The following is a 24,382-nucleotide window of genomic DNA, read 5'->3' as shown; positions in this document are numbered from 1 at the left end:
CGCACATTAAGTCATATTGTTTCCCTTCATATAGCCTTTGCTCCAAACAGGACATTTTCCCCTATAGATCTTTAGGCAGTCACACCGCCATGCCTTGCTCACAAAGGTTTTCTCAACCTGGCGCACTCTCCTCCCTCATTTCTTATCGGCAGTATCCCTCAAGGCGTGGCACAAAAGCCTCCTCCGGGAGGCCCTCCTGGATTCCCTAGCAGGCCAGACCATTTCCTGAGCTGCCCGGTTCTTCTCTGACCCTCTGTCTCTCCAGGAACTCCTCCCATTCGTCCTGAGATTGCAGGGACCCGACAGGAATCATTTCTGGGACCCTGTGCCCAGGGCAGGCCTCCGGGTTTGCTAAATGACTCAACAAACGAGGGTGTGCCGACGGCCCCACCAGCCGGGTAACCTAGTAGGAGTCGGGCACTGAGGTCTACGCCGGGACACGGCTCCTGATTAAAGGAGGTTACGCTCTATTCATTAATTCAGAATTATAAGTGCTATGAAGGGTATAGAAGTGACCTGGGACTTCGCCTTGCTCACAGGGTTGCGGCGCAGACGGGTTCTACCCTTTGCCTCAGTTTCTCCATCAGCCGACCCCGCCCTTCCCCCCGCCCTGTCACTTTGCAAGGTCTGCGCAGCCGCAGGTTCCCAGTCCCGGCGTGCCCCACCCCACCCCGCCGGCGGGCACCCTCTTCCCGGCAGGCCCCGGGAGCCCCGCTGTATGCCGGGAATTGTGGTCTTGGCGGAGGCGGTGCGGCGCCACGGCGCGTGGCAGGAAGCGGAAGCGGCCTGCGACCCGCCCCCGGCCCCGCCCCGCGCCGCGCCGCGCCGCTCGCCGCGGTGCTAGCACTGACGTGTCTCTCGGCGAAGGTGCTGCGCTCCGTAGCGGGCTGGGCCGCGGGCAGTGTCACCTCACTCGGAGCGGAGCGGAGCAGAAGCGGGACCCGGAGCCTGAACAGCCGCCGCCATGGCGAGTGAGTCCCTCGGGGCAGCCGCGGCAAAGCCGGGAAGGATCAGATCGCCCTTCCCCTCACCGGTCCGGGCGAGCGCCCACCCACCGGGCCCTCCCGGGTCCCCTCAGAACGAGGCCCGCGTCCCCTGGCCCCCTCGGTGGTCTCCGCGCGCGGTCTGCTCCCCTAGTCCCTGCTACAACTCGTGCTGGGCGGAAGGCTTCCCCAGGGAGCGCAGGAGGTTTTTACGTGCCCTAACTCTGCTTTTGTTTCTCCCATCAAAGTCAAATTTCTGGAAGTCATCAAGCCCTTCTGTGTCATCCTGCCGGAAATTCAGAAGCCAGAGAGGAAGGTAAGTTCCCCGTATCGCCGTCAAAGAAGGTTTCGTGAAACTGGGCGCTTGAAGTTTACAGTACAATTAAAAATGGCTTCAACACGCCAGATGGAAACTCTGTCTCCTGTTCCTTCCTCCTGGAGTGTAGTTGTGTGTACTACTGAGCTTTGTCGAAAGGTGACCGGGTTGTGTGGGAGTTTGCACCGAAATCAAGTCGTGCTTTATTTGGAGCATCTCTAGGGAACAAAGCCTTCGGTTTGCTCTGTCCCAAAAAGGGATCTCGGCTGTGAATGTATAAGGCCTCAAAAGCCTCAGGATACTCGGACTGGGTTACCCACCCTTCCTTCTTCACCTCCACCAGGAGCACTTTATGGTTGGTGTTTTCCTAGGAGAAGATCTTAGTATGCATGTGCTAAAAGAGGCCAAGAGCGGTCGCTTTTCCCCGTATAGATGAGTTTGTATGTAGACTGTCACAGTATTGAGGGGGGAAGAAGGCGTTTTGGGAACCCTACTTTTTACGGCAGACACGTTAAAGATAAAATGTGGAGAAGATAAAAATGTAGACCCTTTATCAGAATTTCTGCTCCTGCACAGCGACAGCCCAGGATAGCGAGTGTGGCCACTGTTAGTAAAGCTGCTAAACAATGAGAAAGTTTTATTTAGATTCTTGCATTGAAAAGAATGAATAGTGAAATATTTTTGTTTTTAGATTCTTTTCAGACTGTTGCTCATGCATTCACGTGTACGTGTGTGTAATTGACAGCAGCGTGGACACTTACTCTTGGAGTCACCTTTTTTTTTTTCTTAACTTACAATCATTTTGTGTAAGAATGCTCCATATGCGTGCTGCCTTCAGGGGGCAGAATGTAAAGGTGTCCCCTCCACTCCACCCTCCTGGCCAGGTAGAAAGGGTATGGCTCTGGAGGCCGACAAGCTTCGGACCTACCCTTCACAACCCTCTTAAAAGCTGTCCATCCTTGGCCTTGTGACTAAGTGTGGTAGATGGAGCAGTGGAAATACGTGCAGGGAGTAGCAGTGGCTCAGGAAGGATTAACGGTGGAAGATGTGGTTTCTGATGGTGGTTTTAGTGGAAGAATAGAAGTTTTTTTGAGGAGAGGAGAAGGAATTCCAGGCATAAGGAGTATATGGTGTGCAAAGACCAGGAAGACGAGCAGGTGGGAGGGTGTTAGCTATAGATCCGCATTGCTAGAACATAAAAGATGGTGGGGAGCAGTGGAAGGGCCAGATGATTAGAAACTTGCTCTGGAAGTAGGTAGAGAGGAGAGTGGTCTAGAGGCTTTTGCAATAGAGGGTGTGTGGGGTGGGCTAGGAGACAAGGTTTCAAGAGGCTATTTCAGTGGTCAAGTAGATAGGACTGGGATAAGTGCTTTTGAAGTTTTGCTGTTGAATTTGGCTGCGTCCAGGAGAGGAGACTTGGTTATTAAGAAATGAGGAGTCGGGGCGCCTGGGTGGCTCAGTCGGTTAAGCTCTGACTTCGGCTTAGGTCATGATCTCACGGTCCGTGAGTTCGAGCCCCGCGTCGGGCTCTGTGCTGACAGCTCAGAGCCTGGAGCCTGTTTCAGATTCTGTGTCTCCCTCTCTCTGACCCTCCCCCGTTCATGCTCTGTCTCTCTCTGTCTCAAAAAAATAAATAAACATTAAAAAATAAAATAAAAAAAAAATGAGGAGTCTTCTAAAAATTATCTACTCTTTTTTCCCCTTAAAGAATCATTTCAGTACAAGTATGTTGCGTTCCTAGTTAGCCTGAAGGGATGTCGCCTTCCCTTGGCCTAATTTCTTGGTGCAGCGAGGTGCCAGGTGGGCAGGGGAGCATTCTCAGGAGGAAGAAGTGTTCTGGGAATTCAGCTCAGCTTCATGTGGAGTGTGAGACACTGTATGCCCATCACCTTTGTGCTGCGACCTCGTTGGGGCCTGCCAAAAGGGGTAGTCCGGGAAGACCGCAGCTTCTGTTCAGACCAGAAAGCCAGACTCTGACTCGGAGCTCGCTTAGGCTTGACTTCTCTTCCCCTCCGGTTGAAAAGTAGGTTTTCAGAACACGATTCTGTTCACTTAACACTGTTGCTCGCAAAGTATTTTCCCTATCAGAATCCTCAGCTCACACAATAGTTATGGTGTTTTTCAAACCCTTTGAAACCTTTCTTGCAGTATAGGCAGCAAGTACTAGGGATGGCAGTTGTAGAGGCAGAACACCTGGAAAAGCTACCACTACTTACTACTAGAGGGACCTTGGGGTGGCGGGTTCTAAACTCTTTAATGATACTTACAAGTTATCTATGAAATGATTCCTAATAGTCACCTGTCCTACCTGTGTACCCAAGGAAATGTGAAAAAGTCTTAAATAGGTGCCATTAGTAGGCAGTGAGTAGGTTAGAGGTGTCTTCCCCCCCAGTATTGTTTATTACACTGTTTTACCCTTAATTCATAGCAAATACACTGTTGAACGATCACAAATTGCAAATTAGTTACCTACAGAATTGCAAGATTTTATCAATTACAAAAGCTTTTCGAATGAGAATTGAATATTCACTGGTTGTAAGGGCGAGTCTGGTTTCGAAATCCCTTTCTGGAATCCCTTTCTGTCGCAACAGTCTTTGATCTTGGGTCTAATCCTATAGTGTCAATGCTGGTGGTTAAGAGCACGGGTTTTGCACTCAAACTCACTTCAGCTGTGGGATTTGGGACAAATTAGCTTTCCTAAGACTCCGTTTTCTCATACGATAAAGACGATAATGCCATGTGGTAAGAGGATCAAATGAGATAGTACATCCGAAGGTCTCTGAATAAGTGTCTTGTACGTAGAAAGCATGCAGTACATGTGCTTATGTTTTATGTTTGGCACGTAGTTTGGAGTGTTCAGCGCTCACTTGTCTGGTGAACCAAGAAAGGGGTCCGAGTAGAGGTCGCGTCTATTAATTTGCTTATGAAAATACCTTCGTGCCTGAATTCATCTTCTTCCATTACAGATTCAGTTTAAGGAGAAAGTGCTGTGGACCGCAATCACCCTCTTTATCTTCTTAGTATGCTGCCAGGTAAGCACAGCTCACGTCCCAGAATTGGAGTGGGGATGAGAGCAGGCTGGGGCTAAGTGTGCTGACTCCTTCTCTCCGCTTGTTTCCAGATTCCCCTGTTCGGAATCATGTCTTCAGATTCAGCTGACCCTTTCTATTGGATGAGAGTGATTCTGGCCTCTAACAGAGGTAGGACCCTGGCCACCTGCACTTCCCTGCAGTGTAGACCTGCCTGGCCTCCCTCAGTTAAATGACAGGCTTTGGCTTTATGCGGAATTCAGAGGGCGTTGGGGAAGAATGTTGGCGTGCTGTGCTGAATAGCCTTACCAAATGCCAAATTCCGCACCGAGGCCTAACGTCACATTCGGAATTGTATTTGAATGCAACACAAAACCTGTACTAACAAGATTAGTCTAGGTCGTAGAGGATAAAAAAGCATGGAAGAACTAGAATGTGTTTTAAACAGCTGAAATGGCGACATTTGTACCAGTCTTTCTCCTGTTTTGATAACATTCTTTGGACTATGTCATTTATTTCCCGCAACATTTTTTTTCGTATGTATAGGTTACATGTATGTGTCAAAGAAAATACGTAACGGTGTTTTGTGTACTTGAACCCATTACCTATGGGGGGAGGATTTTGAACACTTATGTTGATACTGCTTTTGATTAACTCATTTTTTAAATATAGTTCAAATTAAGTTCCAATCCCTTGAAAGCGTAGCTCATTTTAGCATAATGGAAGTAGACGTTTATTCCCATCTAGATACAGTGGTACAGACCTTCTTTCCAAACTCTAGAAATTATTTGAATGTTATCCTGTTTTTATTAACTGATGAAGAGACGAACCTTTCTTATCTCTGTAAAGCCAGAATGAATCTGTTTATGGTGAATTCAAATGCATTCATCTGTTTAAATGCCACGTGACTTCCTAAACAGAATAAGATGTTGCCTGACAGACTGAATGGAATGAATTGAATCACACTCTCATCATTGATATTGGGGGATTATTCTCAAAATTAACTGCCGCTAGCAAACTGAAACACATTGTGTACGGTGTTCACAGTCGAATTTTGTTCATTCAGTTATTAATAATTGGTTGCTTTTCCAAGCTCATACTGGCTGTATTTTGCCTCCCCTTTCCTTCAAGGCACATTGATGGAGCTGGGTATCTCTCCCATTGTCACCTCCGGCCTCATCATGCAGCTCTTGGCTGGTGCCAAAATAATTGAAGTCGGTGACACCCCAAAAGACCGAGCTCTCTTCAATGGAGCCCAAAAGTGTAAGTGAGGTTTTGGGTAATGTTCAGATGTCTGTAGTTGGGAATTCAAATTTTCTATAAACAGGTTTACCAAAAAAAAAAAACAAAAACAGGTATTTTTGTACGAGGTAACTTCCTTGGCCCACCACCTTGTTAGGCTTTGTTAGTGAGAGAGAGCACTTGGATGGGTGGGATGAGGCAGGGGAAAGCAATGTCACAGGCCCCAGACACCATGTGATCAAGTGGAAGGAGTGGGGCTTGGAGGTCTCACTCTTCCTTACCACTTACCACTTCGAAGGAGATACTTCAGAGCTGTTGTAAGAATTCAGTTGAACAGTGTGTGTAAAACCTCTCTCAGTGCCTGGCACACAGTAGTTATTCTACAAGTGTTGTTTTCCTTCTTCTGGGAGTTTGAAAGGATTGAACTTAGGGGAAAAGGATCCTCTCATTCCAACTCTGCTATTTCCTAGCTCTGTGGCCTCACACAAAGTTAGGTGACAGCTCTGAAGTCTCAGTTTTTTCATCTGTAAAAGTAAGGAGAATATTGGTATTTGCTTTATGGCAAATAACGTGTTACTAGTAACAGTGAGTGGGCCTCAGAATTAACCACATTCAGCCTCTGAAGTGTAATGTGTTAACTAGGAAACGACGTTTACAGTTTCCTCTGCAGCCGTATTTTCTTCCACACCAGCATGTTTTACAGATCTTAAGTTAGGAGGGTAAGTGACTGAACAAGAAAGACTAAGCCAATTCAGACATGTCAGTTTCAGACACAAATCAGGATTGAAAAGGATATACATAAATATTTTTCAAAAGTACAAACCAGCTGTTTTCTCTTCAGTCTTGGACAATTTTTTGAAATTTTTCTGTCTTAAGACTTCAGTTTTATTAGGCACTTCTAAAAAAGTCCAATGGAAACTATATCTGATAGGTACTTTGAAATAAAATTGTATTTTATGTGCAAACTAAGCAGAAAAGGGAAATTGAGTCCCAAACCCATTTGGTTTTGTGGAACCAATAAAAACGAATGGATTCCATTGTGCCTAACAATGGAGTGTCATGAGGTACAAGAAACAAACACGTCTGCATACAAAAAGAAAAGTGTCTTAGGCCAGAAGACCTTTGTGGCAGAGGAAACCGGTAACTAAATTGATGGCACTGTGAAGTTTTTCCTTAAAAAACACATGAACTACAAACTGGGAAGGGGTCACTTTATCCCAGAGTTAATATTCAGTGTTTTGGACTCAGACCCAGATGAGCCTGGAGAGGGCCCGGGCATGGACTTCAGTTAAGGAGCTCTCCCAAGCCCCAGCGACCTACCCTGAGTTCGGGTGCTTCAGGTCAGCACCATCATCAAATCAGGTGTCTCTGGATGACACCTAATTCCAGACACCCTGATTCCCCGACACCTTTTTATCAAGAACTAGATTTGTCACGTTTCAACTTTTTCTCCTGCCCTCACTGAAAGGAAAGTGAATTTAGGAGAAGCTGAAATTGACGAGCCTGCGTGCTTTTGTTAGAAGGCATTTGAATTACCTTGTGCTTTGGCCATGGGGCTGTTGAGTGTTTCCTGGACCAATCTCCGTGCAGGCATTATCCATATTCTTCCTCTCCACCTTCGTCTTTTGCTGTGCCTGGCACAGAGTTGGTGTTTAGTAACTGTTCTCTCCTGGACCATGCAATGTCCCACTTTGAACACCGTTTTCTTTTCATTTCCAGTATTCGGCATGATCATTACTATCGGCCAGTCCATCGTGTATGTGATGACAGGAATGTACGGAGACCCTTCTGAGATGGGTGCTGGAATCTGCCTGTTAATCACCATCCAGGTAATTGCTACTCTGACATATGCCCCCTTTTGAGTAGTCCCTCACACGCACTTAGACTTCCCACGTGACAAATCTGAGGCATGCCTAAAATAAGCAGGAGAGGAAGCCGGAGCCCCTGTGTTGGCCTTTCTGAGTTCGCCAGAGGAAGGCTGTACTCTCCGAGGCCTACTCTGCCTTTAGCATTTATATCGGGGAAGGTCGTTACTGCAGAAGGAGAGAACTATGCCCATGAAGAACAGAAGTGCATAGTCTGTTTGGGTTTTTAATTTTTTTTTTCTTTTTTTAATTTTCACAGCTCTTTGTTGCTGGCTTAATTGTCTTACTTTTGGATGAACTTCTGCAAAAAGGGTACGGCCTGGGCTCCGGGATTTCCCTCTTCATTGCCACTAACATCTGCGAGACCATTGTGTGGAAGGCATTCAGCCCCACCACTGTGAACACCGGCCGAGGTAAGGGTCCTGGCCTTCTCTGGGGATGGGGTTCAGTAAAAAGTACCAATGTGCGCAAAGCAGGAAACAGTAGTCCCCCTCCTTCCAAGGAAAAATTTTCGGTTTTATACATCTCTTCTGATTTTTCTCTGTGGATCTGCAGAGTTGTTTTCGTTGGTTTGGTTTGCTTTGGTTTGGTTTAGAGTAACTTCTATCTGTAGAAATTTTTAAACACAGATAGGTTTGTGCTCATAAACATACGTAATTTGCCTTTTTCATGTGAGCGTTTCATGGACATTTGCCATGCTGGAATAAATAGCTCTGGCTCATTTTCCTTAGCACAGTATGGACTTGTGTTGCGAGGCTAAAGCAACACTTGTCATAACCAGTTTTTTTCTGATGGGCACTGAGGTTGTTTCCAGTTCCACTGTTGTTACAGCACATCCACACACATTCATCTTGACGTATCTTGGTAGTTGCTCACAGCGAATACGTTTTTAAAAATGAAATTACTGCACTTGGTCATGCAAAGGGCAGTTTTGTGAGAGAGGTCTGAACTTGGAGCTCACCGGGGTTTAAATCCTGGCTGTTGCCGGTAGTAGTAAGTGGCCATGGGTGCCAGGATTAAGTGAGAAATAACATGAACTCAGGGATATGTGGCTCAAAGTAGGTGCATACCGCATGTCGGTGTTCCACGTTATACCTATAAGGAAGGGAAATCTTGTTACAGGCAGTGTTTTTAACAAAACTTTCTAAACATTTAGGGAAGTATGACTTACTAGAAAAGGAAAATCAAGTTTTTTTCGTCACTAAATACGCTGTTCACTCAGAAGAGTCCCATGAGAAGTCAATATTCATGCATATTTGAGTATTTTTCTTTGAACTGACTGCTGGAAACAGTCCCTGGCCTCCAGAGACCACATGGTCTCATTTGTGAGACTGAAAGTAGGTCCCTGGACAAATGAGGGCCACTTGCATCCCATAGATTACAAGGAAAAGAGTGTAACTGGACATAGGAAATGTCAGAAGGGCCTCAGAGAGGAGTGGACTTGATTCCTCCCTGGGCACTTCCTGGAATTTTAGGAAATTCAGGGCAGATTAGGAGAAGCTGGAAGGTGGGAAGGAGGTCAGGGTTTTTCAGGAATGGGTGTGAAAAGGCAGGACGGTGAAGGGATAGTAGAAGCCACCAGCCAGGGCTTTCTGGCCACTGTGCCACCCTCTATTCAGGAGCAGGCCATGAGGCACTGAGAGTTGGGGTGTGGAAGGAATGATTCACCCTGGACTGGGGGAGATGAGCAGAGAGCAAAGCCAGGGAGCTAATCAGTCCTTCAGCTTTGATGAGCCAACCTGTCGTAGAAAACATTGAGCGAGGGCACGAGGAGAACAGCGTGTAAGAGGTGGGACAATGGAGGTTCTTTTGAGGGTGATTGAAAATTGTGAAGCAAAGTCAGGTTTGTTTCTGGTTTTAAAATAAAAGTGTCATGCTGTCAGCTGGTAGTTTTGGGACCGAGCTGGAGAGACGATGCAGCCAGGAAGGGTCACTCCACAGCCACGTGTGTGGGCGGTGAGTGTCACCGTGGGAGCCATGGGGTGAAGGGAACAGGAGAGGGGGTTCATGAGGACTGGACCCTGGAGGAGGGCACAGGTCACAGAGGTCACAGGACTGAGAAGGCAGCATGGCAGCACATCTGAAGCTCTATTGGGCACATGGAAATAGGTTACTTACTGTGACCCTCTCAGGTCTGGGAGAATAGCCATTCCGTGGGCAAGTGGGGACAGCACAAATGGGATTAGCAGGGACCATGCAGGTACGAAACTGCCTGTGCCCTCGAAGTGACACTTCGCCCTTGGAAACCCGGTCTTGTTCCCAGAGATTCAGCAGGTAACGAATTTTGAGAAATGATTGTATTAAAAATTAGGAGAACTACAGCTTAACCCTAGCATCACCCTTCACTGAAAAAGTATTGGCCAGGCATCTGTTAAGGACCAGGCGCTGTTCTAGGCACTGGGAATATGAAGGGAGCCGAGTACTGTGTAGGTTAGGTGTTGGGACAGGTACCTTGGGGAAAAACAAGGCAGAGGAAAAAGATGAAATGCCAGGAAGGTTGTCGCAGGGTTAGTCTGGGTGATCAAGAAGATTCCCCCACCCCCACCATGTCCATCCTCCCAACCCTCCGTTGGAACAAAGTCCTTTAGAGGGGAGGGAGCCCTGTGACTGTGGGGGAAGAATGTCCCATGTGGAGGGAACGAGCAGCTACAAAGGCCCTAAGGTGAGAATGTAGCCGGTGTTCCGGGTCAGCTGGCGCAGAATGAACAAGGGGGAGAGGAGTCAGAGTTGAGATCAGAGGTGTGGGGGTGGGGCAGTGTTGACAGAGGGCAGAGGGTGTTCCCCCTTCCTGGGCAGCTGGGGTGTCCTCTGTGAAGTAAGCGCTTGTCCTGGCTCCAGCTTTAAGATCCCTGAACTCTGTGCCCTAGGAAGATGGGCCAGTCACATGACTGAGGACGGCATCATAAGGTGAGGGGAGGAATTCCTGACAGTTGGGAACAAGTGTTGCTTCCATAGAAGCCACATCCAGAAGAGGTCAGTGGTGATGCCCATTAGATGGTTGACCTAAAGTGTCGTCTCAGAACGGTCCAGGAGAAGCCAGAGGGAGACGTGACGTGTGGCACCAGTCACCACGCGTCAGAAACGAGCAAACGCTGTCGCAGCACAGGACCAAGGCGCACCACGTGCCACTGTTCCCAGTACCCGCTACCGGTCCTCGGAGACCGTGGCCTGGATGTGGCACTAGCTTTGTGCATGAGTGCCAGACGTCTGTCACAGGATAGTTAGACTGTCCTGGGTCAGCAGTGGTCAGTCACAGTAATGCAATGCTCCCGTTTCTGGCGTTAGCTTTTGTGTGTTCAGTTTATGTAAATTTCCTGAAAACGTATACACTCCTAGGCCCTGCTGCTGCCCCGTGCACCCAGGCCCTCTCACTTGCCCCTGTGCTGCCTGCTGCTCAGGTCAGGTGCCCACGCTTGCTCTTTTCCTTCGGTGTCTGGGTAAGCTCAGTCTGCCTCGGGGCCTTGGTTTCTTGGCCCTGTGACCGGGCTGCCTCCTTCCACACCCTCTCAGGGTAAGGTGTGAACTCGGATTCGGATCCGCCGTGTGGTAGGCACACGTGTGGTCCTTTCCGCTCAGCCATCCGTGTAGGGAGCAGAGTCCGAGCCCCGCCTTGTCAGGGCCAGCCTGCTCCTCGTGCTGCCTGGGCGTCTCCAGGAGGAGGATCTGACAGCTGGGAGGCCACTCTGCAGTGGAGACCGCTGCAGCGGGAGTTCAGCAGACCCTGCCGGTGTGATTTTGTAATCGATCATCATGCCAGGCATCTGGTAGCCATTGACTCCTATATGTCGAAGATTTGAGATCAGTTAAGTCAAAAAGTAGAATGGCCCATTTCTGCAGGTTACAGAATGAGAGAGGTGTGAGAGAACTCTCTCCCTGTGGTTATAGGAGCAGGCACTGCGAATGGTAGGGCTTACTCTTTCTGGCTACCAAGATCCTCAGAGCCAAATTTAGTTGGTGGTTTGTTTCTTTACCACATGCGTCCTCTCCTTCGCCAACAGGAATGGAATTCGAAGGTGCCATCATCGCACTGTTCCATCTGCTGGCCACACGCACTGACAAGGTCCGAGCCCTTCGAGAGGCCTTCTACCGCCAGAATCTCCCCAACCTCATGAATCTGATCGCCACCATCTTTGTCTTCGCAGTGGTGATCTACTTCCAGGTGCGTCCAGATCCAGCCACGGCGAGTTTTGATGGACTGCATTTAAGTTTCAGAGCGCCTTGGTGTGCGTGTCCCCCATCCTCACCCCGGGGTGGCGCACATCCCATTGCGACGCACTGAAATGAGATGGCGTTTGAAGGGCACGCATTCCATGCGAGCGGCACAGGTTCCTCCCACTGAGTCAGAACTTGACTGCACTAAACACAGTTTAGGCAGAACGTTCCTGAAATCGTGTTCCCTTGGGTCGGGCCTGTCAGCAGACAGAGAAGATCTATCTTTAAGTTCTTAGTTCAGGGGAAATGAGAAGTAACCAAGCTCTAAAACCTCGTCTGTGTGTTACCCGAAGGTTGTGTAGTAATTGCAGGCAGTAGCCTCATCTTGGAAAAGGCCTTCCTCTTACCTTCCAAATTATCAGTCTGTGTCACATGCGTCTGCACGAGGGACTTGAACTGCTGTTTCCTGTTCTGGGGTCAGATTAATCTTTTTATTGTTTGATTGGCTGCTTTGTATTCTGGTATTTATTGATAAGGAGGGACAACAGTTGAGGAAGCAGTCGAAAGGGTATTTAAACCAGGCAAATGCTTTTTCTGAGGGCTTAACAGTTCTGGTCCTTCAGCTGAGACTTAGAAGCCTCGTTACTAACAAGTGCACTTATTGGGGGCTTGGCAACTACTTGACTTGGAGCGTGAACATTTTATTTGAAATCGTATGTATTCTGAGCCCTGTTCTAGGCACTGGGAGTTTGTGAAAACAAAAGGAAAGAAACCCTTTCTCTTCTCAGGGGTTTCAGAGGGAGAGGCTGAATTCCTAGAAGAGCCTAGCTTTTCTGTTTATGATCAGAAATGTCCTAAAAGGCTGTTGTGGGGAGTGAGGCAGAGGCCGTGGTGGCCACAGAAAGCACAGGCGAGGGAGGCGCCCCCGGGACTCAGGCGCACGTCTCTCCGGATTCTCTCTGAATCCTGCAGAGAGGTGAATGTGACGTGCTGGACTTTGGTTTTTGACAAAAGTGGGATAATTTCACTCTGCTGGGGTTTGGTGCGTGTTTACGCCAGTGTTTCTAGGAACCTTCTGTTCAGGTGTCCCCAGGTGGGGAGGCGGGTAAGGCAGGACCACAAGAGCCCCGGAACCCATGCTCCGGGCCGGCTCTCTCGAGGCTGTCCCCGGCTGCGCCATGCCGGGCCGTCCTGGGCAACCGGCCGGATGAGGCTCTGAGGGCCATTTCGCTCCGTTTGGCTCTTCAGGGCTTCCGCGTGGACCTGCCCATCAAGTCGGCCCGGTACCGAGGCCAGTACAACACGTACCCTATCAAGCTCTTCTACACCTCCAACATCCCCATCATCCTGCAGTCCGCCCTGGTGTCCAACCTGTACGTCATCTCCCAGATGCTGTCCGCCCGCTTCAGTGGCAACCTGCTGGTCAGCCTCCTGGGCACTTGGTCTGTAAGTACAGCTGCTCGAAGCAGTCTGTGTCAGTGCTGTGGCAAGTGGCAGTGTGTGCGTCCGTGTGTCTTGCTCTTGACCAAATATGTCACCCAGAGGTTTTTCCTAATCGTGCCTTTTACAAATTCAGCGCGTTAAATTTTCTTGTCCGTGCGTGAACCGCACTGCGGGCACTTGAGCAAAACTGCCTTCCGTCTGCTCGGAACTATTTGTGTCTTGATGCTAAGGTATGACAAGGTGGCACCCATAGGTTTTCCGCATATTCTTTCCAGGATACTTCTTCCGGGGGTCCCGCACGTGCTTATCCGGTTGGTGGCCTGTGCTATTACCTGTCCCCTCCAGAGTCTTTCGGCTCCGTGCTAGAAGACCCCGTCCATGCCGTGGTGTACATAGTGTTCATGCTCGGCTCGTGTGCGTTCTTCTCCAAAACTTGGATTGAGGTCTCGGGCTCCTCCGCCAAAGATGTGAGTAGAAGTTACAGTAGGGTGCTGGACAAGCGGTTAAATGGGGGAGCAGTGGCCGTCACCCCTTAGTGGCATACAGAGACTCCACTCCTCACCTCTTCCTGAGAGAGCGGCCTGTGAATGCCCGCACACCCCTCGTCCTATTGCGGGGCAATTGTGAAGCGTTGATGGCCAGAGATAAAGCCCAAAAGTAAATGAGCACTCGGTTTGGGAAGCTGGAGCCAAACTGTGGGACTCGCCTTAGCAGCAGGTGTCAGAGTTACCCGTGTGAGCGCTGAGGGGAGTGGAAACGGAAAGCGGTAAGGGCCGAGTGCCGCCAGGAGACCGCTGCCTTCCCTTCAATTTCAAGTTTAGGGTTTAACGTTGTCTCTTTGGTGGGCGTCACGCAGGTTGCAAAGCAGCTAAAGGAGCAGCAGATGGTGATGAGGGGCCACCGAGAGACTTCCATGGTCCATGAGCTCAATCGGTGAGTACTGGCCCCAGGTCCCCAGACTTTGTGTTTGTGGTTTCCTTACACACTCAGCATCCTGATCGGGCTTAGGGACTTCGGGTTTATTAACTCTTACCCTTGGGTAATGGGATAGGAAAGACCCCTGCGTCTGTAACTGTGAGCTTGCCAGCTGCTGGGGACCGGAAATAGAAAAAGTAAGTGCGTGTAGCCCCTCTCCTCGGAGAAGGAGCCACCAGGGAGCAAGGCAGCGGCACACGGCCCCACTGTCACAGGACGGTGAGCTGGCCACTGGGGCACGGGGACCCCACTTAGGCTCTGAGTGCAGATGAGGGCCAAGGTGGAGGTGAGGCTAACAAGGCCGCGCAGGGAAGGGGCAGCGCCCCGGGTCCCTTCAGGAAGCTCAGCGCTGGAGGCAGACCCACCAGAGGGAGGTGAGGCTGACTGAGAGGCCACTGTGGGAGTTTGGGTGAGCATGGCGGCGCGGGGTCCCGAGTGCCGCAGGGACTTGGGGACATGGAGGAGAGACTGGCTGCAGCGCTTGGTAACCAGCTGCAGGAGGAGGGTGTGGGGGTTCGGGGTCGGAGAAAGCCCCAGGCTGGCCCCTTAGGGTGCTTACGCATCACCGTGCTGTCCGCACCCCGTCTTCATAGACAGGCGGTTACAGTGTGAGCTGTCTCTGGGGGCTGCATGGGTGTCTCAAGCTTTTCAAGCCATTAGCCTCTGTTGTGAGTTCTTCCAATGCCTCTGGGAAGCAGCCGTGCACAGTACACGAATGAAGGAGGCTGTGTTCCTGGAAAACTGTTCACAGAATGAGGTGGCCGACAAGGTTTGTCCTGTGGCCCGTAGCTTGCTCACCTCACCTAAAGGAAGCAACCACAGGGGAAGCCAGTGCTGCAAGTTTTGGATTGTTTCCAGATCTCTAGCAGGGCAGTTTTAAGAATTCTCTGAGCCCTCTGCATTGATGTCACTGTTCAGTCATAATAGGTTGCAAGCTACGTGGGAAATTTTAAATTTTCTAGCGGCCACCTGAAAAAAGTAAGAATATACCTGAAACTAATAAAATGTCGTATGTAGACTATATCTTAAGAAGAAACTGGTGAAATGAAATTTCATAGTATATTTTATTTAATCCAGTTATGTCCAGAATATCATTCTTTAACTTGCAGTTAACATAAGAAAAAGCATATTGAGATTTTACGTTCTTGTCTTCAAAACCTCACGTGAGGCCTTTACCATCTCGATCTGGACTAGTCCTGTTTCACGAGCCATACACGGCACTCACTGGACAGCACAGCCCCAGTCTAGACCAACAAGCCGTGACGTAGGTGAAGGTTCAAGGAGGTAGTGGAGTAGCCTGTAAGGAGTCAGGGTCTTGAATCAGAGGTGGGCGTGTCGGATGGCCCGGCCGGGGGACTCTGCATGGTGCCACGTGGCTGACCGGCCCCCCCCTGCTCCCCAGGTACATCCCCACTGCCGCAGCCTTCGGCGGGCTGTGCATCGGGGCCCTCTCCGTCCTGGCCGACTTCCTGGGCGCCATCGGGTCTGGAACCGGGATCTTGCTCGCGGTCACGATCATCTACCAGTACTTTGAAATCTTCGTGAAGGAGCAGAGTGAGGTCGGCAGCATGGGGGCCCTTCTGTTCTGAGCCCTGTCTCCCCGGACCAGGGAGAGGGGCCGTGCACGGAATTGTGGGGGAAGGGAACAGCGAGACCTCACCGTGGGGTGCTCATACAGGGAGTGCTGCTACGGCACCGGGACTTTTGTTTAATAATGGTTTTGAATTTCATATTCTTTCATTCCACTTTGTAAAGTGCTAGAATTTTTCCAGTTTGAAATTTTGCTTTTTATTCTGGCATTGGCAGAAAGAACGGTAGAACTGAGGTTTTATTGAGCTGACTGCCAGAGGTGGGGGTGGTAAGTGACCGTCCCCAAGTGTCCATGTAACTTTTGTTGTAACCTTTGCACCTGCTCAGTGCCGTAGGCGGCTGCAGTGGTCTGAGCTGTTCCCCCACCAAGGGAATGTCCTGTTGGTTAGAAGCACAAACCCTGTGGCAGTGTCTACGTCGTGGCCACAGGGCACGAGGCTGAGAGCAAATCATGTTTTCTGGAGGACTCACTAGTGAGTCCCTTTCACAATCAGGGGTGGAAATATCTGGCTTAAAACTGTTTTTCTGGAAGACACAATTGTCTTCCTTTTTTATAAGTAGTTTTTTAGGACCAAGCTTCTTCCAAAAGAAAGGGATGGATTTTCCAGAAGACGCTCTTGGGCCGTCTGTTAATTTTTCTGCATGTGCCTGTTGGCTCTTCTCATTGACTGTTCTAGTCGGGCTTTGAGGCTGAAAAGCACAGAGTCGGCTTGGCTCCACCATGTCTGTCTGTAGTCGGTTTGTGTCCCCTGATCGAGCGGGGCCAGGAGTCACCAGCTTTTATGGCGTTGTGGCTGACCCAAGCCAGGTGGACGTCGCATAGAGGTCCCTTGGAGTGATGTGTGTCTGTCCAGTCCTTCTGGTTGTCGCCGGACGGGCCTCCCGCTCACCCCTAGGGAGACGCACACAGACATGGAAAGGCAGCAGCTTGGCTGTTGCAGCACCGCTGCCTTCCAGGCTGAGGACTTCCTATCATGTTTTTAGCACTTTTCTTATTGTGCCTGGGACCAAATGCATGTAAAGTAAGTGACTAGATGCCACCCGTCTCCTGTCGACTTCCATCAGGACCACCCAGCAGAGAGGAGGACTCGGGCCTCAGATCCATGATGAGATCCGGGTCAGAGGGCTTCGGGTTTTTTGGTGTTTGGGTTTGTTTTGTTTTGTTTTTTTGTAAGTGGCTCCAGTGTGTTTGGAATGAAAAGACTCACAATTATGTCTAAATTAAGTTCTGTTTGCAGTAACAGAGGACCTAGATTTTAGGAATTGGAACCTTTTCTGAGGCCTTTAGGAAGGCTCCTCAGGGGACAGGCTGTGCTTGGCAGCAGGGACAGTAGAGTCGGGCACCGCAACCCTGAGGGGTTCTCACCGGAAGAAGCCCCGGTTCTAAAAAGGGAGCACCTGGGGCCCTGCGGAAGGAGACGCCCCACCAGCAGCAGGCACACAGAGGCCTTCGAAGCACAGAGCCATGGTCACGACTCAGCAGAGGTGACAGGGCCGGCGCCCGTCTGAGTCGGAGTCCTAGGAGACCTCACTAGCAGCGCTAACCAGGAAACAAACCAACCGAGGGACAAAAAGCGACTTGCCTAAAGCCACCCGGCAAGCCAGCGGCAGAACCAGGATGGGCCCGGCAGGTCTGTCGACCCCCAGTCCAGGGCATACCACCATATCACACGTGGCCTTGTCAGACCCAGTCCTGAGCAGAGACTCAATGCCTCCCCGAGACGCACAGTCTGTGCGAGCCCGTGCGTGGCAACGCCGGGAGCGCCCGCCTCGTGGGTGGGGCCCCGCGGGGCTCGTACTCTGTGGTCCATGATCATGGTGGGTGGGGGCCGACCCCAGCTTCCAGGGGACTGTCACTGTGGACGCCGTAATGGCATAACTGAGTTAAGGTGAATAAGTGACAAATAAAGCCAACTTTTTACAAACCACTTGGTCACGTTCTCTTGGTTTACAGTTCCCAGGAAGGCCGGCGAGAGAAGAGCTGGGTGCCCTTCGGGTGTGTGTGAGGTGTGGTTGAGTCCTGGTTTTGCACAGGGTGCCCCAGTCTCCACTAGACGGAAGTCCCTCCCCGGGCAGGCGTAGCCCCTGGGAAACGTGCTTCTCCTGGGGGTGTGTCAGCTGCACGCCCAGGGTTTTGGTGAAGAGAAACACAGGTGAAGTGCCGGGTCCTCCCAGAAGCGAGGGAGTAGACAGGTGTCACCCCTGTGAATGCAGCCCATCACGCCGTACCCATGCAGCGCCCTCCCGCCCTGTCCAGGCCAAGGGGTACCGTTGCCCTAGGCTGTGACGGCAGACATCGCTATACATCCAGCCACTGATCAGCCGGACCTGTAGCTAAGCCAGGAGGGTCTCCACCCTGTCCTGGACCCCAGCATCACGCAGATGGCGGGGGCTGACATGATGACTGCTCCCCTGGGATGGGCGTGTGGAAGTCTTCCCGAGGGATTCCACCCTGAGGAGAATAGCGCATGTTCCCAGGGTGATGTGAGAGGAAAACTTCCCACTTGCCTGCCTGGTTTTGAAGCTGACAAGCTTCTGGACGGTGCCTCACCCCGGACCCTCTGCCGCCACCACCGGCCTGGTGCTGCCTCAGTGACTCCCGCGTGACCGGTGGGCAGGACCCTTTCTCCTTAGCTGAGCTCCAGCCTCAGTGTTCCAAGGACAACCTTAGACTTTGTCTTGGAAAACCGACTTCTGGGGCACCTGGGTGGCTCAGTCGGTTAAGTGTCCAACTCTCAATCCCAGCTCAGGTCTTAATCTTTGGGTCATGAGTTCAAGCCCCACATGGGGCTTCACGCTGGATGTGGAGCCTACTTAAAAAAAAAAAAAAACAACTTCTGATTTCTGAGATGGGCTTGGGCCAGGGCAGGATGTCCCTCTGGGACCCCTGGAAGGACAGGTGTTGGAGCCTGACCCTGCAGAAGCCCCCTGTCAGAGCTGGGCTGAGGCTGCTCCCAAGATGGGGTGTGTGGCCAACCTGCCCTGTGCTCCCTCCAGACTGCTGGCTGCCAGAACGGGCTGAGACCCCCGATGGGAGCCAGGCAAGCAGGTAGGGTCCCCGGCTGTGACGTCCAGAAACTCAAGTCAGAGAAGCTCCCACCCCCAGAGAGGCACTGCACCCTCTCTCGCTGCCTGGGCGATTTGGCTGGGCCTGTGACCAGACCGGCCTCAACCTGGGAGCCGAATAAGTGGAGCCCATGTTGGAGCAGCCGTGTATGTGGCTCGGGGTGCCAGGCTCTGCCTCAGCTCACGTGACACCAGGCGGGACCCTTGTGCCAGGAACTGTCCAGCAGCGCCTCCTTCTAACCGCCTGGTAACACCTTCTTTTCCCCATGAGGCTGGTGCTGTGCTAGCCCCCTTACACGTGATCTCATTCGCTGCCCCCCAACCTGGTCAAGGCCTGGGAGAGAAACAGTTTGTCCCCATTTGGTGCAGAAACTGAGCCCAGGGAAATAGAGTGTGACCCGAAGCCACACGGCCACTCTGTGGCAGAGCCGAGACTGAAAGCCCAAGGCGCCGTTCCTGCCCCAAGTTCCTGCTTGGCTGCTGGGCCTGCCCGCCTGTGGGTTCCTCTGCGAGGGGCATAGTTGGAACCAGGCATGGGGGGCTTCGGGAAACCTGCTGCGTTCCTGGGAGCTTTCCCCTGCTGGAAACCTGTGCGGACCCTGCCCTTGGCTGGGCCAAGAAGCCTGTGTATAGTGGGGAAGACAGGTGAGCATCCTGTCTCTGCCCCAAGAGGATAGCCATTTCGTAGGGAAGAGCACAGCTTCCCGACATGAGGCCCCAGGGGTGGGCATGTGACCCCTGTCCAAGGCTCAGCAAAAGCCCTAGTACGAACTATCATATCCACCAGTACCTGGTTCTGGAGAGTCCCAGGAGTGCCCCCTGGTGGCAATGCCCACCTTGCCCCACTGCCCCAAACATTCTGGGACTTTCCATCACCCTGCTCCAGAACCTTTGGCCGGCACACGTCCACATCGCCCACTCCTTTCCATTTGAAGCACATTATCGAGCTCCCGGGGGTAAATGGGGCAGGGGTTGATTCTATGCTCAGAAAGCTCACACACCACCACCCCCCCACCCCCCCACCCCCCCACCCCCAGTGACAGGTTCTGCAACATCTGCCTAGCTCCTGGGCTCTCCCCAGTTTCCCTCAGTTTTTGTCTGCCTGACAAACTCCTATTCATCCTTCAAAGCCCAGCTCAATGAAGCTAGAAACCTTGGAATGCCCATCGGAATGGGACTGGATAAATTACAGCCCCTCCCTCCCGTGGAACGGAACTAGGAGAAAAGTCTATATATGGCCTTAGAGGAATCTCCAAGATGTGCCGTTGAGGGAGAAAAAAAAAAAACCCTAGAAGCAGCAGTAGCATATGTCACTATTTGTATTCTAAAAGTCAGGGGTGGAACGTCTGGGTGGCTCCGTTGGCTAAACGTCTGACTTCGGCTCAGGTCATGTCTCCAGGTTCGACAGTTTGAGCCCCGTAGAGTTTGAGCCTCTGCTGTCAGCCTGGATCCTCTGTTTCCCCCTCTCTGTCTCTCTGCCCCCTCCCACTTATGCTTGCTTGCTATCTCTCAAAAATAAATAATAAACTTTTTTAAAGGTTGGGGGGGGTGTTAAAAAACACACTGTGCATCAGGAACAGGTCTAGCAATTTCTCATGAATCTGCACCCAGCTGTTCCACTCCCGGGTATTTACGCAAGAGACATAAAAATCTATGTCTACACAAAGACTTTTATGCAAGAATGTCTGGGGCACCTGGCTGGCCCAGTCGGTAGAGCATGCGACTCTTGATCTCTGGGTTGTTAATTCAAGCACGTTAGGTGCAGAGACTACTTAAAAATAAAACAATCAGGGGCGCCTGGGTGGCTCAGTCTGTTCAGCATCTGACCTGGATTTCAGCTTAAGTCATGATCTCACTTTCGTGAAATCAAGCCCTATGTCGGGCTCCATGCTGGACATGAAACCTGCTTGGGACTCTCCCCCTCTCTCTCCCTCTGCACCCCCCCCCCCGGTCCTGCTTTCTCACTCTCAAAAAAATACATGTATTTTAAAAAATAAAAAATAAAAAGACTATATACATCACATGCACGTTCTGTACTGCCATTCACTATTTTGTGAGAATATATTTGCTGAACATTGGAAAAGAGAATTAAAGGCAACTCTAACATTTTTTTTTTTTTTAAATGTTCATCACAGCTGATTCATAGTAGCTGAAATGTAAGATTGGGCCAAACAGCCAACGGCAGGTAGATGGACGAGGAAACAGTAGTACATTCATACAGTGTCATCTCCAGGAATCAAAAGAACAGTGATAGCACAGCCTGCACGAATCTGTTTGAAGTGGACTCAAAAGAGTCACAAGAGAATGCATCCACGCTTTTAAGTACTACCTCATTTTTAAGTCTGAGAGCAGGCAGAGATGATCTATGGTGAGAAAAACCAGAACAGCGTTGTTTTTCTCTAGCGTGTTGGAGTCGGCCTGGCCTCAGCCTCCATTGCAGGGAGCCTGCTTGGAGGCTCAGGGTCCGCTCTCATCTCCGACCCTAAGACCAGGTTTGGCCACGCCCCGCGGGCGGGGCGCTGGGAGCAGGGCGGGCGCACAGGAGGCAGGCGCTGTGCGCTTCTGACCGCGCGGGGGCGCTGTGGCTTCGCAGTCACGGGCTTCGCGCCGCGGTGGGGAGGCGGTCAAGACCCCCGGGAAGCGACAAGGGAGAGGGACTGGCACTGTCCTCGCAGTCGCTCGCCTCTGGGACACCGCCGCCCACCGGATAGGCCGCAGCCGGGCCCCTCGCCCTTCCCCTCGCCTCGCCCGCGCCGTGCTCAGCCACCCGGGCTTCCCGCCTACTACCCGCCTCTCCCCCTTCCCGGCCTGGGGCCGCTGCGCTGCCGTCGCTTCCTCTGGGAAGCCCTCCAGACGCCTGCCTGAGCACCTGACTTACGGCTCCTTTCTGTCAGTTTGTCAATGGGTGGGTAGGCTGGCGTCTGTCTCCGAGGCTCACCGTCCCAGGCAGCCTGGCTCTTTCCCCAGCAGAGGCCTGGGGACGGGTCACCTCGGTGGGCATCTGTGGACTTTGGCGCTGGCGGTCCGCAGGCTCTTCTCAGTCACCTGGTGTGGCACGGGCGGGGCAGACGGGGTGAACCCAGGACGCCGAGCTGAAGGCGGGTGTAGTGCAGGGGAGCGCGGTGATGCGTGCCCTACAGACGCAGGGCTGGAGAGAGGGCAGGGGCCAGGGAGCTGGCGGGACACCACCCGCGAGCCTTGTGATCTGTCCCCTGGGCCGTGGGGACCTATGAAAGGGTTTTGAGTAGGGGCCTGACTGGTTCAGGTCTGGAGTTTCCAAAGATGGCTGGGACAGTGGGGACAGGCCTGCAAAGGTCCAGGAGGCTGGTGGCCCTGGTGGCAGAGGCCTGGAGGAGTCTGGGAGCAGAGGTCACATTAGCTGTCCCCCCTACTCTCGACCCTCCCCGCGCTGTCAGACCCGCACTCCGCCACCCCCTCGGTGACCCCTGTGCCCCCTGTGCCCCAGTGTGAGAGGGCGGTGTGCTGTGCGCGAGACCCGCTGCAGGTGGCACGGCGGGCCCCTGGGGGCACCCCCGCCGCCGGCGCGTCCCTCCGCTGCGGGGTCCGCGCGCCCGCACCCTGGCGCCCTCCCCGCGGCTGCCCGCGTCCCCATTAATCACGCGGCGCTGACGGCGCCGATCTGCGCGCGGGCGGCGTGACGGGGACGGTGACGGCGGGTGACGGAGCGGGCAATCGGCGGGCGCCCATCGGCCCATCTTATCGCGCCGGCCCAGCCGCCGCCCGCCGCGCGCCGCCCATTGATCGCGCCGGGCCGGGGCCGGGGGTCAGCGCGGGCCGGGCCGGCCTGACAGCCGCATCCATCGCCGCCCAGACGCGCGCTGATGGCGGCACGGGCGGCGCGGCCCGGCCATTAATCACCGCGCCTGCCGCCGAGTGACGGGGAGGGGCGACAGGGCCAGCCGGGCCGACAGCCAGCCCCCGCGGCCGGCCCACCCCTTCCCCACCACCCGGCCCTGCTGCGCGCCTCTCCCCGCACCCTGGGCTGCCCGGTGACCCTGCCCGGGCCTCCGGTTGGTCCCTAGGGGGCTGCTGGCCGCGGGATAAATGGGGGGGAGGGGGTGGGGGTGTGGAGTGGGGAGCGCCGAGCAGGTGCGCCCAGGTGGACCCTGCTCTGCTCCTGGGCTACGCGGCCTCCCAGACACCAAAAGGGAGGGCTGACCTGTCCTGACAGCCGCCAGTGCTTGGCTGGAATCCGGAGGCAGCCATTTCTGCCCTCTGGCTGCTCCAGCCCTGGCTGGGCCTCTGGGGGTGCAGGGCCCAGGGGCCCAGTGAGGGGCAGACAGGCTTCGGGAAATTGTGAACACAGGAAAAAGCTCCTGCCTTTGCAGGTTTCCAGAGCCCTGAGCAGGGCTTGTCCTTCTGGGCCTAACAGAAGAGTCCAGTCACCTGGGATTTCTAGGCCTTGCCAAGGGCCTGCTCCTCGGATAGGGAGGAGCAGAGCCTAGCCAGCTTCTGCCTCCCGTTGGGCAAAACCGTGACCTTCTCTTCTCCCAGGAGATAGGGAGGGATCCGGCACTCCTTCTGAATTTTACTTATCTGGAGCGCCCGATGCAGCCACACATCACTTCACTGTGTCCCCACATCCATCGATGGGACTCGGCTGCCCTCATCTCATAGATGTGGAAGCCAAAGCTCAAGGACCAGAAGGGACCACCCTCATCGGGACCAAGGGCCTAACCCAATCAAAAACACATCCCTGTGCATCATGCCCCCAGACCCAGATGCTCCGGACTCCCACCTGTCACCTGACCAGGATCCCTCAAGAGCTGCTCGGGCCGGACCAGCTGCCCAGCCCAGGGCAGGCTCTGGGGGCCGCTGAGGACTGCTGGGTGACCAACGTCTGCTGCTTTCCTGGCAGAAGCCTGCTGACGCTGGGCTCAGACATGGGGGCCACCAGGGAGTCCACCCCCCACCGCTGTGCAGCTCTGTTTTGCTTCTTGTTTGCTAACCAAGAAGTCACTTTCTGGTGTGACACCATCTATCTGTTCAGTCCTTAAAAAACATGATATCCTATGAACCAATGTAGGAAGCGCACCCTAAGAGGTGTGTGTGGCCGGGGCAAAGGCATGTGGGCTGAGAAAATGGAGGGGGACAAGGGGACTTCCCAGACAAGGGACGCTCTGTCTTTCAGGAGCTCTTCCATCTCTCACATGCATCTCTGCATCTCAAGGGCCATTAGCTCCCATCGGGGGAGCTGGGATTTACATGCCAACAACTTCCCCTCAGCCACCCAATCAACTTGGGCAAGCCGGGAGGCCCCTAGGAGAGCCTGGGCCCGGGGCTCTTAATATCAGCCGACCAGCCCCCCACCCTGCCTCACTTTAATATTACAACAATTTTTCACACCCGAGCTGAAATAGTGCAAAAAATGGGGCTGCTGTAATTGTTGTTAGATTGTGTGTCAGCCTGATAAGATGTAACAAATATTTTCCTCCCCACCAGGGTCTGTTTCCCTCTTGGTAATGGATGGAGAAACTTCTCATAGTCGGCGAGGGATCGGTCGTAAAAACTTCGCCTGGAAGATTAATGTAACAATCACGGGCCTTGCTGGAAAAAAATAGGAGGAAAATTAAAATAACCCAACCTTCGTACCTATCCAGAACCATCTCCCTTACTGGAGCACAGATGAGGGAGGTGGGCCAGCTCCCTGGGTGGCTCCAAGGCCAAGATACCTGAGGAGCAGGAAGGCTGTGACACCAC

At 52.7% G+C, this 24,382-nt stretch overlaps 1 protein-coding gene across 1 annotated transcript; it reads left to right on the top strand.

The window, feature by feature from the left end:
* The first annotated feature begins 849 nt into the window (after positions 1 to 849).
* SEC61A1 (SEC61 translocon subunit alpha 1) lies at positions 850 to 17,523 on the top strand. Its single transcript, XM_042912452.1, has 12 exons — positions 850 to 971; positions 1,232 to 1,299; positions 4,266 to 4,331; positions 4,421 to 4,499; positions 5,460 to 5,591; positions 7,290 to 7,399; positions 7,695 to 7,848; positions 11,434 to 11,594; positions 12,836 to 13,033; positions 13,306 to 13,497; positions 13,887 to 13,963; positions 15,408 to 17,523. Exons 1-12 carry the CDS (start codon positions 965 to 967, stop codon positions 15,592 to 15,594), a joined length of 1,431 nt encoding a protein of 476 aa, XP_042768386.1. The 5' UTR covers positions 850 to 964; the 3' UTR covers positions 15,595 to 17,523.
* Positions 17,524 to 24,382: the final 6,859 nt, after the last annotated feature.

The sequence above is a fragment of the Panthera leo genome, chromosome A2, assembly GCF_018350215.1.
Source record: "Panthera leo isolate Ple1 chromosome A2, P.leo_Ple1_pat1.1, whole genome shotgun sequence".
NCBI lineage: Eukaryota > Metazoa > Chordata > Mammalia > Carnivora > Felidae > Panthera > Panthera leo.
Note: the sequence above shows the minus strand (reverse complement) of the source record. Positions and strands in the feature narration are given on the sequence as shown.